The sequence below is a fragment of the Boleophthalmus pectinirostris genome, unplaced genomic scaffold (assembly GCF_026225935.1).
Source record: "Boleophthalmus pectinirostris isolate CB_2022bp ecotype Guang Dong unplaced genomic scaffold, ASM2622593v1 HiC_scaffold_2, whole genome shotgun sequence".
Lineage (NCBI taxonomy): Eukaryota > Metazoa > Chordata > Actinopteri > Gobiiformes > Gobiidae > Boleophthalmus > Boleophthalmus pectinirostris.
The window spans coordinates 8,062,782-8,076,347 of record NW_026571152.1 but is presented as its reverse complement, the minus strand read 5'-3'; the positions used below and the strand labels follow the sequence as shown (position 1 = coordinate 8,076,347).

Genomic DNA, 13,566 nt, shown 5'->3' with positions numbered 1-13,566 from the left:
CTATGAAACCCATGGACCATTAGGTTATAATTTGCATATTTTATGTTGTCATATTCATGTAAAACGACTTCATAAAAAATAAATAAACAAGTGCGCTGACTTTGTGTTCGAAAACTTGGTGCCCAATGGGAGCTGATGTAAACAAAGAGTCGGCTCCTTTGATGGATAGCTGCACACTAAGAAGAGGAGGAAAATCAAATTGAAGAACGAAGTAAGTACAGAGCAGTGGGCGTGTAGTGGTGGATGTGAAAATGGGGCCTGATCGGTATAAACAGAATCTTGAAAATAAGTGATTAAAGATAACTCAAACATGCACGAATCACTCCGAATACAACTTCAGGTGAGTAAATGGTGTGAGGAAAATAACGTTAACATGATTAAAAGCTCTGAAAAGTCCATTTAAGTAAAAGTAAAATCTCTAAGTGAGTGTGAGTTGGATTTGGAGCTGGACTATCAGGCCCGTTATCCAGAGTTGACACAAACTCTGGAGTAAATCTTCATGTGAGCTGAAAGCCTGAGGCGCCTCACACTTAAAGCCACACACATTTACCCACACTGCACTTTTGTGAGGGCACAGTTTGGATCACCTCTTCTCACGCTGTCTCTCTCCCTTCCTCTCTTTCTCTTTCTGTCTCTCCTGCGCTCTCTCTCTCTCTCTCTCTCTCTCTCTCTCTCTCTCTCTCTCTCTCTCTCTCTCTCTCTCTATATATATATATATATATATATATATATATATATATATGATACATATATGACACATACATATATAGATACTCTTTATACTGCACATAATATTCGGAGATAGACTGTTTTTTTAATAACTATGTATATTTTGACAGCACTATTTCTTTGTTAAAGCGCTCACCTGCACAAACCTGATGTGAAATACACCCATCTGAACAACCTAAGTATAGGTCAAACATATGGGATACACAAGTTTCCTTTCTTTAAATCTGACCTGTTCTGCAAAATGTATTTGGAGTGATTCTTAATCTGTCATATGTGTAGGATTTGACACTGTGTGTAAATCATTTTATTACAAATGAAAAAAATCTGCTGCTCACTAGTGTGTCCACAGGAGACGACTCCACAGCTCTTTGTTGTGATATTTACAGCAGCGCCTGCTCCCACTGGACATGGCGGTTTTCTAATGAGGGAGTCAGTGGATTGTTTAGATTAATAATGTGATTTAAAATGCAAATGATAACATAATGATCCAGGGGCTAAAACAGACACAAGCACAATACGTCTGCTCTAAACTAAATTATATTATTGTCACAAAATAACTTTGTAAAATATACCAACAAATACTCTTTGTGATATAACGGCTCATGATAATGATAGTGCATCACCAATTTTGTATGACAATATACTGATACTGATACTGATATCAAAGTCAGTTTACAGTTTAGTGTCATATTCATTCAGCTCATACTCAATGGTTACCTATTATAGCCACAGCTGCCCTGGGGCAGACTGACCAAACTTCACCAACACTCACACACACATCACTTTCACACTAGGCAATGTGTTTAAATGGTCTTGCCTAAGGACACAACAACAGTCTCCACTATTGCCACTGCCGCACCATGATGTGTTCAGAGTCCAGTTCAAGTCCAATCCAGGCCTGGTCCTGTTCAGTGTCTGACATCAGGGACTGTCTGCAGTGTGAGTACATGTGTACTTCTCCACACTCTTCAGCATGAACCAATCCCACTCACTTATCACTTTATTTGTGGTTTATATCTATTTAGAGAATAGACCCTAAGTGCTGCTAACTCATAATTCAGTTATGCTAATATGAATCAAAAAATAAGCCCCAAATGTGTCTAATTTAAAAAGCTGACATTTCCTGCATATGAGAAGCACATGAATGCAGCATGAGAAACAGCTGAGTCTGGGTCTTAAATCGAGGCTAGCCAAACCAATGAAACTCTGTAATTATGTGAGTGAATGGAAAGTACAAACTCCCAAAACTCTATTCGTCTGCTTTGACCAACAAAAAGAAAAAATCTTTTTTATAAGTTTATAATTTTACTTCCCAGTTGGACATGTGCCATACATATGTAGAGCTAATTTCATAACTATGACAGTGATAGTCTAAATTACAAAAATGTTATGATTAGACTAATGAAAATAGACCATTATTTTATTAAATGAAGGTTTAGACTGTGAGTAAAATGAATTCTCCATTTTGAATAGAGTTTAGGGTAGTCCAAATTTGAGCAAGTAAATAAATAAATCATGTAACTGGGTAAAAATTGACTTATTGAGTCATTTACTACTATCCCAACGACAGAAAAAAAAGCATGTCTATGGAGTAAGAAGGCTTTTAGAAATATTTGTGTGCATAGGATAGAAATCCGTGCATATTGTCTGTAGTTGAGCATAAAATAAATATTCTTAAACTCTCGAATGAGTCCAGTCGTACATAAAATGTGTTGTGAGTATTTTATCCATCAGAATATGAATTGAAAAGTTACGACATCAAGAATTACAATCATGAAATGAAAATTTATGATTACGCTTTCTTCAGTACAAATACGAATTCACAAACTCGACTGTCAAAAATACATCATCACTTCACAGGCAGTTTATTGAGCAGGATTAAACCAGGACTGAACCAGGACTGAGTGTCGGGACGGGCCCGAAGGTGCGCCTGTGTAGACTGTTGGGTGACCACAGACGAAAGGACCGGCGCAGAGCTCCACACTCCACAGGGCTAAGTGCAGCCTGAATGAGCTTTGCGGAGTCCTGGTGTAGTCCTAGTGCTGTGCTGGTTTAGACCTGGCTTAGTTCTGGTTTAGTCCTGGTTCAGTTCTGTTTTAGTCCTGTTTTTTAGTTGTGTTTTTGTTGTGTTTTAGTCATGTCTTAGTCCTGTTTTAGTCCTGGTTCAGTCCTGATTTAGTCCTGGTTTAGTCCTGTTTTAGTCCTGGTTTAGTCCTGGTTCAGTCCTGATTTAGTCCTGGTTTAGTCCTGTTTTAGTCCTGGTTTAGTCCGTATGCACTGCAAAAGTCCAGCATCTTGATCAGTGTTGCTTGTGCTCAATAAATAATGTCTGTAAAGTGATGACGTATTTTTGACACTAAAGTTTCGTCTGTGAATTCGTGTTCGTACTGAAAAAACTTAACTTTTCAATTTGTATTCTGATGGATAAAATACACACAACATATTTTATGTAAAACTGGACTCATTCGAGAGTTTACGAATATTTATTTTATGCTCAACTACAGACAAATATGCACAGATTTCCCAAATATGCATAAATTTCTATCCTATGCACACGGACATTTCTGAAAGCTTTCTTACTCCATACATGTCATTTTCTGCTTTTTTTTGTTTGTTTGCTTTTTGTTTTTTGCCTCTTAGGGGTTCCGTAGCCGCCAAACCAGTTAGAATTAGAAAAACATGGAAACCCGTCTCATGCACTTCAAGTAACTTTATCTACACATTCCCACTGTATTACGCTCTCGTCTACTCGCAGATTTTTAGCGCCAGTTTGCGTAACCTCCGAATCACCACTGTCTTCTTGCACATGCGTTTTTAATTTGCGAACAATTGCGTTTTTGCTCGAAAAGTAAAAACATTTATTCCCTAAATGTGGAACCCATTACCGGCTCTTTTTTATATTCCCAAAATAACAGCAACGCAAACGCATCAAACGCTGGTGTAAAAGTTTAAAGAAGTTATAAAAAGGAGTGGTTTTGCGTCTACGATATTGGCTCGTCTCCAGATCTTTGGCTCTGGGCGACTCGCAGTAGCAACGCCAGAGTGTTTGTGTGTGTTTTTGTTATTAGAAGAATACATACAGGGACGCTTTATTTCTGCTGCAGGCGCTCCACGGGCTACGGCACACTTTACTCTGACGGAGAGAGGGACGGGAGGAGGAGGAGAGAGGATATAAGAGAGGATGAGAGAGGAAAACGGAGGAGAGAGAGAAGAGGAAGGCAGAGAGAGAGCACAAGGAAAGAGGGGAAGGGAGGAGAAGAGGAGAAAGTGAAGGATGGAGAAAGGGAGAGAGATGGAGCTGGAGAATGAGCGAGGAAAGGAGAGAGGAAAGGAGAGAAGAGAGTGAGGATTAGGGATGGGCATGATCGATAATTGATCATTAAGAATTTCATCGATTACGTTCATTTTAATCGACAAACCGTAAATGTAGGTTGCTGTGTGTATCGTGACCAAACAGGGGTCTGTACATGTGTCTCTCTGCACTCAGAAGGAGCGAGACACAAACAGTGGGTCAGTCTGCAACGTACCGAAGCACAAATGCGTGTTTAACGATGACTGGTACAAGAAATTCCACGCTTTCCGTTGCGTTCGGGACAAGTGTCCATGTGCACAGTGTACAAAGCAAGAACATATGTTTCTGTGTCCAGTGGGAAAAAGCTTTACCAGGTGAGACTCGCCCAATGTCGATGACGAGTCCCCACCTCCCTCCCCCCGTACGGTGTCCTGGTTTTGACAAACGCAAATCTGGTCACACTAACCTGTATTCCACTGAGTCATGTCTTTTAATCCGACAGAAATTGACCGCATCAGCGACACAAGAGCTGTAGTTTTATCTTCGCTTAGTTTATGCAAATTAGCGATGCGGTTTTAAGTTTTGTTTCTGTGAGAGTTGCGCAAAACTGAATTAAACACATTATAATGTCAAACGGATTGATGTGGCTTTAGAGTGGTTACGGTTTATATGTCGTAAAGTTGAATTTATTTATGCAGATTAGTAGTGCAGATAGTAATAATAATGATGATCATTTTAATATAAAAACGTTAATGATTAATCGATAATCGATCGTTAATTCTTCCGACGATCGATTAAGAAAATTTCATCGAATGCCCATCCCTAGTGAGGATAAGAGAGCAGAATGGATGAGAGAAGAGGAGAGAGAAAGGTGGGGCAAAGGGGAGGAGAAAGAAAGGAGAGAGAGGACGAGAGAGGACAGTGGAGGAGAAGAAGGGAGGGGCGGAGGATAGAAGAGGAGCAGAAGTGAAAGAGGGAAAGGGAAGAGAAAGAGAAGCACGGAGAAAGGGAGAGAGGAGAAAGGAAGAGAGCTGGAGAATGAGGGAGGAGCAAGGAGGAGAGAAGAGAAGAGGAGAAAAGAAAAGAGAGGAGGAGGACGAGAGAGAGATGAGGAGAGTGGAGAAAGGGAGAGAGCTGGAGAATGAGAGAGGAAAGGAGGAGAGGGGAGTAGAGGAGAGCAGCAGAGAAGAGAGGAGAATGGAGGAGAGAAGAGGAGAGCGATGGAGAAAGAGAAGGATGGAGAGAGAAAAGTAGAAAGAAGGGAGAGCGGAGGAAAGAGGGGAGAGAAGAGGAGAGAGGATAAGCAAGGAGGAGGAGGAGAACGGAGAAAGGGAGAGAAAGAGGAAAGAAAAGGAAGAGAGCGAAGGATAGAAGAGGAAAGAGGAGGGAAGAAAAAGGAGGAGAGAGAGGAGGAGAGCAGCAGAGCGATCAAGGGAGGAGAGAGGAGATGATAAGAGGGGAGTAGTAGAGAGGAGAGAGAGAAGAGAAGAGAGGATGAGAGAGGAGAATGGAGGAGAAAAGAAGAGAGAGAGGGGAAGGGAGAAGAAGCGTATAGAGGACGAAGAGAGGAGGAGAGCGAAGGACAAAGAGAAGTACGGAGACCAGGAGAGAGAGAAGTAGAAAGAAAGGAGAGCAGAGGAAAGAGGGGGAGAGAAGAGGAGGAGAGAGATGAGGAGAGAAAAAAGAGAGAGAGAAAGAAAAGGAGGAGAGCGGAGGATGGAAGAGGAGAGAGGAGGAGAGCAGCAGAGAGAGGGAAAGGGAGGAGAGAGGAGAGGATAGAAGAGGAGAGAAGAAGTGAGAAAGAGGAAGGGAGGAGAGGAGAGTGGAGGAACGAGAAGAGAGAAGAGGAGAGAAGGATAAGAGAGGAGGAGGAGGAGAGAGAGACGAGGAGAGCAGCGGAAAGGAGAGAGGAGGAGAGGCAAAGAGAGAGAAAAGGAGGGGAGAAAAAGGATAAGAGAGCAGCAGAGAGAAGGAGAAGAGCAAAGGAAAGGGTGGAGAGAAGAAGAGAAAGGAGAAGAGAGTAAGAGGAGAGGAGAGAAAGAGAGAGAGAACAGAGGAGGAGAGTCAGATATGCGTCAGAATTAAACTCTGGTCCGTACTCAAAATGCATGAGTTTTTTAACAGTGACTTTTCATACATTTTTATATTTTCCACAAAGATTCAAAACCACAACCACTGCTGTGAGATAGCCACCCCCATAGTCCTTATCTCTCCTCTATTCTGACCTTTAAACTCTACGGGCAAAAAAGAACTCAAAGCACAAATAACGGGGGAAAAAAAGGCGCTGTACCTGATGTTTACCGTCTTCAAAAGGTGAAAAACAGAAGCAGCTCACAAAGTTACTCCTCTAATCTGAGCTTCCTCATCACTCACCCAGATGAGTTTATAAGAGCTTTTCACAACAGAGGACAGTGCAGAAGTTTGCCGTAAGAGTAAAGCTAACAGCAACTAGTAGGCTAACATGCACTTCCTGATTCTCGGACAAGAAAACGCTTTATAATCAGATGCAGGTAGTACACGTGGACTACTTTGACCTCAAGAGCTGCTTATACAATATATCTGTTAGTGTTATAGTCGAGACCAAGACCACAGAGTCCCAAGACCGAGACAAGACCGAGACCACGACCCTTTGTCTTTGTCATTTTCTGTATTCATTTGTATTTTACAGTTATTTTGGCATATACGTACATATCAGGGCTTTTATAAATCTATCTCCATTTGATCTGAGCAAAGCAAACTGTACTGCACTGAAACTCTCTGTGCCCCTGTTTCGGACCCTCACCCACAGTTTGAGAAGCTCTTCTTTAAACCAACTTCCACTGGCTCTTGTGAAGTGAAGAAAGTGGGGAGGATTTTTAAACCTGTTTTTTCAAGTTCTCTTACTGGTTTTGCAGTGGGATTTATCAGCCTCTGCACATTTACCAAACCAAATGTGTGACACATACAAATGGATTTGTGCACTTTTATTAGGTAAACTTCAGCCCACATATCGCAGTAGGGCTGCTCTGTACGGACACTGGCTTATGAGGATTCATTTTTGCTTTGCGTTTTGTCATGCTCTTCTAATCAGCGTGCACTGAGGAGGGAGCCTATGTGCACTGTACTCAGGGAGGAGACAGAGTGCAAAAAGGTGAGGAGCTGTACACTGACGTGAGGCAGGTGGACAGGTAGGATCATGTTTTATAGTTTAACCTGCTTTGAGACGAGGTCACACTCTGTTGTGGACAAGCCGTCAGCAGTGATAAGTGCTGTGCAGTGTCCGCTGGCTCCAAACAAGTGCACGAGCTACAGTGAGAAGCCCCGCTCTCCTGCACACAGGTACAAGTCTGTTGCCAACAACAGCGGCAGAAATGAAAAGTGATCACACTCACTGAGTGTCAGACCTCGAGTCAAGACCGAGTCCAAGCACCTTCAAGACTGAGACAAGACTGAGTCCCAGATGAGACCAAGACCGTGAAAAAAACGGGAGGAGACAAGGACGAGACCTGCCTCCAGACCAAGACTGGTCTTGAGTACTACAACACGAATATCTGTACTGACAGAAGACATGTTTTTCTCAAAAAACTTACATGACCTTTAATGTGTGGAAGAAACTTACAGGGTCCATATTACGCTATTTTCTGATCTATTATAATGTAGTTTCCTCATCACAAACAGACCTGGAGTTGTGTTTTGTTTTATTCACACACGTTTAACTCACAAACCCTGTAGATTTAGGCTGAGTTCTTCTCTCAAACAGAAAACTGCTGTACCTTGTGATGTCTTGTGGTAAGACAGGAAGCGCTCCACTGACTTTTTAATCTCCACACACCTTCACTAGAATCATCTGGATAATTTCAGCCCTGGAATTGCCAATCTCTAGTGAACTTAAGTTAAAATGTAGCTGTTAACTTGAAAACTACCACTACAAGGAGAAACCGAGCATTTTGAGCTTTGCAGACAGACTAATAAACCAGGATTACTCGAACATGTGTGAATGACACAAAACACAACTCCAAGTACGTTTTTAATGAGGCTGCAGCATTGTAACATGGTTTAAAGCTCATAGGAGTACATTTTGTGTAATATAGGATCTTTAAATTAAACTAAAACACTATGATTATTAAAGGTGCGTAGTGTAACTTTTCTGGTGGAGTCAAACGCTTTTCTCCATGGAGATGTTATTACTTTGTGTGGATTAAACCTTTCTATCTTCATGGAGACCAAATCAGATCAAGTTACAGGTCAGCTCTGTGGAGAGACAACCCCACTCACAGAATGTTTGTTTGTCTATGTATTTTAGAGATAAAAAAGTTAATACCATCGAAACATTTCTATTAAAATTTAATAAGGATGCAATACCAAAAAAGACATTTATTTCTCTTTGCTATGCACAATTAATGGAATCAAAACCTTCCACCACTGGGAATTCCAGGACTCACTGGGAAGCAGATATGGGGATTGAGTTTAGTGCTGACACTTGGTTAAGAGCTTTTAGGGTGGTCAAAAAAAGTTTTACTTGTAATAAACTCAGGGAGAACCAGTATAGAATTTTACACAGACTTCAACGTACTCCTCAATTCTTGCATAAGATTCACCCTCAATACTCACCTTTGTGTGTAAAATGTAAAAACATTGTGGGCACTTATTATCATTGTATCTGGCAGTGTCCGTTGATACTCAGGCTTTAGAGGAATGTTGCTACAGAGCTCCGCTACATTTTTCATCGAGCTGTCCCCGTGGAGCCTGTTTTATTTCTTTTTGGCCTGTCTGAGAGGCTGCCTGTGTTACCAGGGCAGATGACATTACTACGTAAACTTTTACACCTGGCAAGAAGATGCATCCTGCTTCAGTGGATACAGGCAAAACCTCCATCTGTTACACAATGGTACAGAGAGACTTTTAAAGTTTTCCCAATGGAACGCCTCAGTCTTAAAAGGCAATTCAACCACTTTCTATAAAATATGGCAACCCTTTCTGGACCACCTACCTCAGGACTTGGCTGATGTGCTTTATAAAGGAGGCTCCCAATTTGTTTTTAATTTTAATCAAAAATTGTGTTTGTGAAATGTTTATTTCATTTTCATTTTAGCTCTGACTCAGACCTTGTGACAGTCTTTATCCATTTAGTTCTATGCAGACTAAGCTGTGCTGGATTGTATTGTATTGTTCTATTTTGTTAAAAAAGACAATAAATGATTGTTCAAAAAAAAAAAAAAAAAAAAAAAAAAAGTTAATAAATGTAAGGTAGAGCTGTTACTGTGGAACATTCTAGACAAAGCAATGACATATCCATAGAAACAAGCAGGTGACAGACTCCCAACCAAAAAGTTACATAGTGCACCTTTAGGATAAGAAAACGTTAACATTAAAATGCCATTGTGGTTCAGATTTGTCACTCTTTCCTAGTGTAAAGGGTTAAACTTGTAATCAGATACTGTAGGAAACAGACTTAAAATAGTGTGTTTTGGTAACAGGCGTTGGGGAAACACATGGGAGTGATTGGAACATGGGGCAAATAAATACTTTAAAGTTTTATTATCAGCTCTGATTGAAGGCTCTTTTGTTTATAGCGTTGGACAGAGAAAAGTATTTCCTATGCATCGCCTTCAAAAGTAACAAAAGATCCTCAGACAGTCTCAGCAAATCTGAAACGCACTCCGGAGCAGCGTGATGAAACAATAACTAAAGATAAAAGAAATCAGAGTAAATTTTTCCTATTGATACTTTGCAGTGATATCGAGCCGGGGGTGTTCTGTTAATTTACCATCTACTTAAAGGCAAAAATACACAATTTTTTTTTTTTTCTTAATATGCATCTATATTCTAAATTCATACATTAAGGGGTTAACAGCCACATCAAATCAATAACATCTGCAGCCTCTTACCACCTAAAAATCAAAGGTATACTGTCTAAAGCAGACTTGGAGACACTTATCCACGTGTTTGTCTCCAGTAGATTAGATACTGTAACGGCCCGCTCACTGTGAAACAGCTGCAGTACATCCAGAATGCTGCAGCTCAGGTCCTGACTAGAACTACCAAGTATGAGCACATGCGTCCTGTGCTCAGGTCTCTGCATGGCCTCCTGTGGCTCAGAGACTTTAAAGCTGCTCTGCTTGTACAAGTCTCTCCAAGGATTAGCACCAAAGTACATCTGTGACAGTCCAATGAGGTTCATTTGTTCTTCCGATATTTTATGTTATGGTTCTTTTTTCAGACCAAGAGTTTGTTTTCATACCTGACAGTTTGGACTGCTCTCTGTGCTCTTCCTCCGAGTGGTCACGTGATGTTGTTGTGACGTGTCCAGTCAGATGATTTAAACAGGTTTTGGCGCTGTCTTCCCACCAGTGGAGGCAGGACAACAGCGCGATCTGTAGTTCAACTTCCTCAGGACACAATCCCAGGTGTGTGAGAGAAAAAAAGCCCTCTCATCCTGATTTATAGTCGGAAGTTGGACTACAGATGGCGCTGTCATCCTGCCTCCACTGGTAGGAAGACAGAGCCCAAACCTGTATAAATCAGCTGAGCGGACATGTCACAGCAACAGCACGTGACCACTCTGAGGAAAACCGCAGGGAGCAGTCCAAACTGTCAGGTATGAAAACTACCTCTTGGTCTGAAAAAAAGAACCTCATAACATACATCTCTGACACGTTAATGCTGTATGAACCATCTCACACTCTGAGCTCCGGCTGGTGCCCAGAGTCAGGAGTAAACAGGAGTCAGCATTTCACATTCATGAAGCTAAAACCTGGAACAGTCTGAACATGTGAGACAGGACTCTACTTTGACTCTGTTTAAATCCAAGCTCAAAACGATTCTGTTTAGCTGTGTATGACTTAAAGGTTTTCATTTTTCATTCCACACTCTTCTCTTCTCTCTCATTTAATGTCTCTCTTTTTCATTTTATGATGATTATTTATGTTTTGATCTGTTTGTATTGTGATTTTAATGTCTTTCATATTCAGTAAAGCACTTTGAATTACTTTGTGTACAAATTGTGCTGTACAAATAAACTTACCTTGCCTTGCCTAATGCCAGCTAGAGTAATGTTGTTTAATATTATATAATAATATAAGGACAGCACAAATCTGCTTACATGTTGTAGTTTCAGCTAAGTCTATTCTTTATGGTCAAATTGTGTTAAAATAAAGATCAGATTAAAGTTTATTCAAATGTTCAAAAGTTGAACCTAGTCATTTTTAATAGCGGCTAGACCTAAGAACTCACTGTATTACAACAAATCTGTATTTTAACAGTATGAATTTTAGTCGCAACTGTCTGGATTGAATATTGTCGGCCTATAGAACGCTGTGATGTCATCTGTAACCCATCAATTTTCCTTTTCCTTTTGTCTGGAAAGTTCAGAATAATCTTCCTGTATTCTTTATTCACAGGGATACCCGTTCAAACACGCCTGGCCAATCAGATTTCTTTATTTCAATGAAGGAGCTCATCGGTCACCTATCATTTTGAAAGAGTTTAGCGCTTCGCTCATCGGCCGCGTCTCAGTTTTCTTTCCTCACTTCCTTTTCCTTGATTCCTCTCCTCGAGCCTCCGTTTTTCAGCTGTCAGTCAAATGTGTCATATTATGTGGTGTCCCAAAGAAAACCACAGAATGAAGGAGTAAACATTGGGGAAGCTTCAGGAGGCAGACATAAAAGAATCTAAATTTATTGGACTCGGTGAAAAGTTTAGATAATTTCTCTTCGCTGTGTGACTTCCTCACACATTTCCTGCAGAATCGAGGAAAGGAATCAAGACGAAGGAAGTGAGGAAAGAGAAATGAGACGCAGCCACTGAGTCTGGAAAATTGGTAGTCATATTAGATGGACCCTGCATGTCCCTGTTTGGCTAATCCACCTGTCAATCACACCCATCTGAACTCAACGATCACCAGACTCACATCCTCCTGAAGTATTGGAGAAGTGTGTATTTAAGTTTCAAATTTAAGCATAGTTGCAACACCCAAAACCCCAAACCCCATGTAAACGAGTACATACATCATTCCAAGTGAAATACTCGACGTCTTCTCCGTGGACTAGTGACCGCAGCTCTCCGTGCTGAGGAAACTCTTTCACCACGAACTCCAGATGGGCCAGAGCGTAGAAAGGGTGGGAGATGTTGACCACAGTGGAGTCTATGGTCCGGGTCAGGCCCTCCTTCACCGTGATGTTGAGTGAATGCACGGGGATGAACCTGGGGACGACATTGATCTGGACCTCCAGCTCCTCCACCGCAGTGAAACCATTACTGACATACACAGTGAAGACGTCTTCTCCCTGTAGCATAAAGATGTGGACTTAAGTTAGTCTTAGATAATACATTTTTGACAGTGGTAAAGAGTTAAATGAATGGCATGGATGCATCATGGATCTATAAGAAGAACTGTCTTGATGGGAGCTTGATAAATACAGCAGCTCTGGTCAGAAGAATTTCTCCCATAGAGTGCAACGTATTTATGTGAACTCAAACTGCCCCTCTTCGGCTGACAGGGCATCAACAGCTTTCACAAAGGTCAGATTTTCTAGGTAAGATTTTTGTATGAACCTTTTAAATGGTCACATTTTATACCGGACTTTTCCACATTCAAGGCACTCAAAGCGCTTTACATCAAGGAACCACTCACCCACTCACACTCACCAGTGTACACAGACACTAGGGGCGAGGTGGGTTAAGTGACTTACTCAACGGCACAGCAGAACAGCATTCACCTGTGGGGGCTGGAATTGTACCGCCAACCTGTGGGTCAGTGGATCTACCGCTCAACCAGTGATGTTTGTGTGGAGAGCAGCATTTGAACTGCCAACCTTTTGCTCTCACTGGTCAGAATGGATCACCAGGTGCACGTTTCTCTTATCAGGGTGAGAGCAGCTAACCCATGTTGAGGAAATACATTTTGAAACAAATAAATTGGCCTCAAGTGCAAATGAGCACAGCCATTGAAATCAATAAGTTCATCACTTACTTCCATGGCTGGGAAACACTAATCATTTGTGGTTCCAGATCCTCCTGAATTCTAACATAAAGTAATAGGGACTGACTCTAAAGACAATAGCAAAATGTTGTACTTTTAATGATTAACCTTTGTAAATATACTCCATCAGGACACCCTCAACTGGCATCTCTTTAGTTTCATCTCGGTGAAATCTACTAAACTGACACAGTACAGTGAACAGTACAGTAACTTATAGTAAACAGCACCACAACAAAATGCTGAATTTTTCAACCTTACTAACAGACCATTTTTACAACAGCTGGAAGTCTTCCCCTGTAGAGTTGTGGGACTTCCGGTTAATCGTTTTATATGCCAAATTGTCTCTGGAAATTTCTCACCTATTCTCCAGCATCTTCATAAATCTGCTCCGTCACCAACTCTTCAACCAACAAGGTCGACAAAGGATAACCATTCTTCCATGAAGAAATTATTCACAACAGTCAAGATAAGAAGACGAAAGCTTAAATGCTAACAAAGACGAACATTAGTGAACTACTTAGCATAGATAGATAGATTTGTGCATTTCAAATACTAGACATGTTCACAGATTACATGTCTAGCATTC

General features: G+C 41.1%; 1 protein-coding gene across 1 annotated transcript in view; it reads right to left on the bottom strand.

The window, feature by feature from the left end:
• Positions 1–13,566, bottom strand: part of cspg4 (chondroitin sulfate proteoglycan 4) — an 86,818-nt gene that overhangs the window by 54,334 nt on the left and 18,918 nt on the right. Inside the window, 1 exon segment of the mRNA XM_055155381.1 lies at positions 12,007–12,285. Within this exon segment, the coding sequence (XP_055011356.1) occupies positions 12,007–12,285 (279 nt within the window).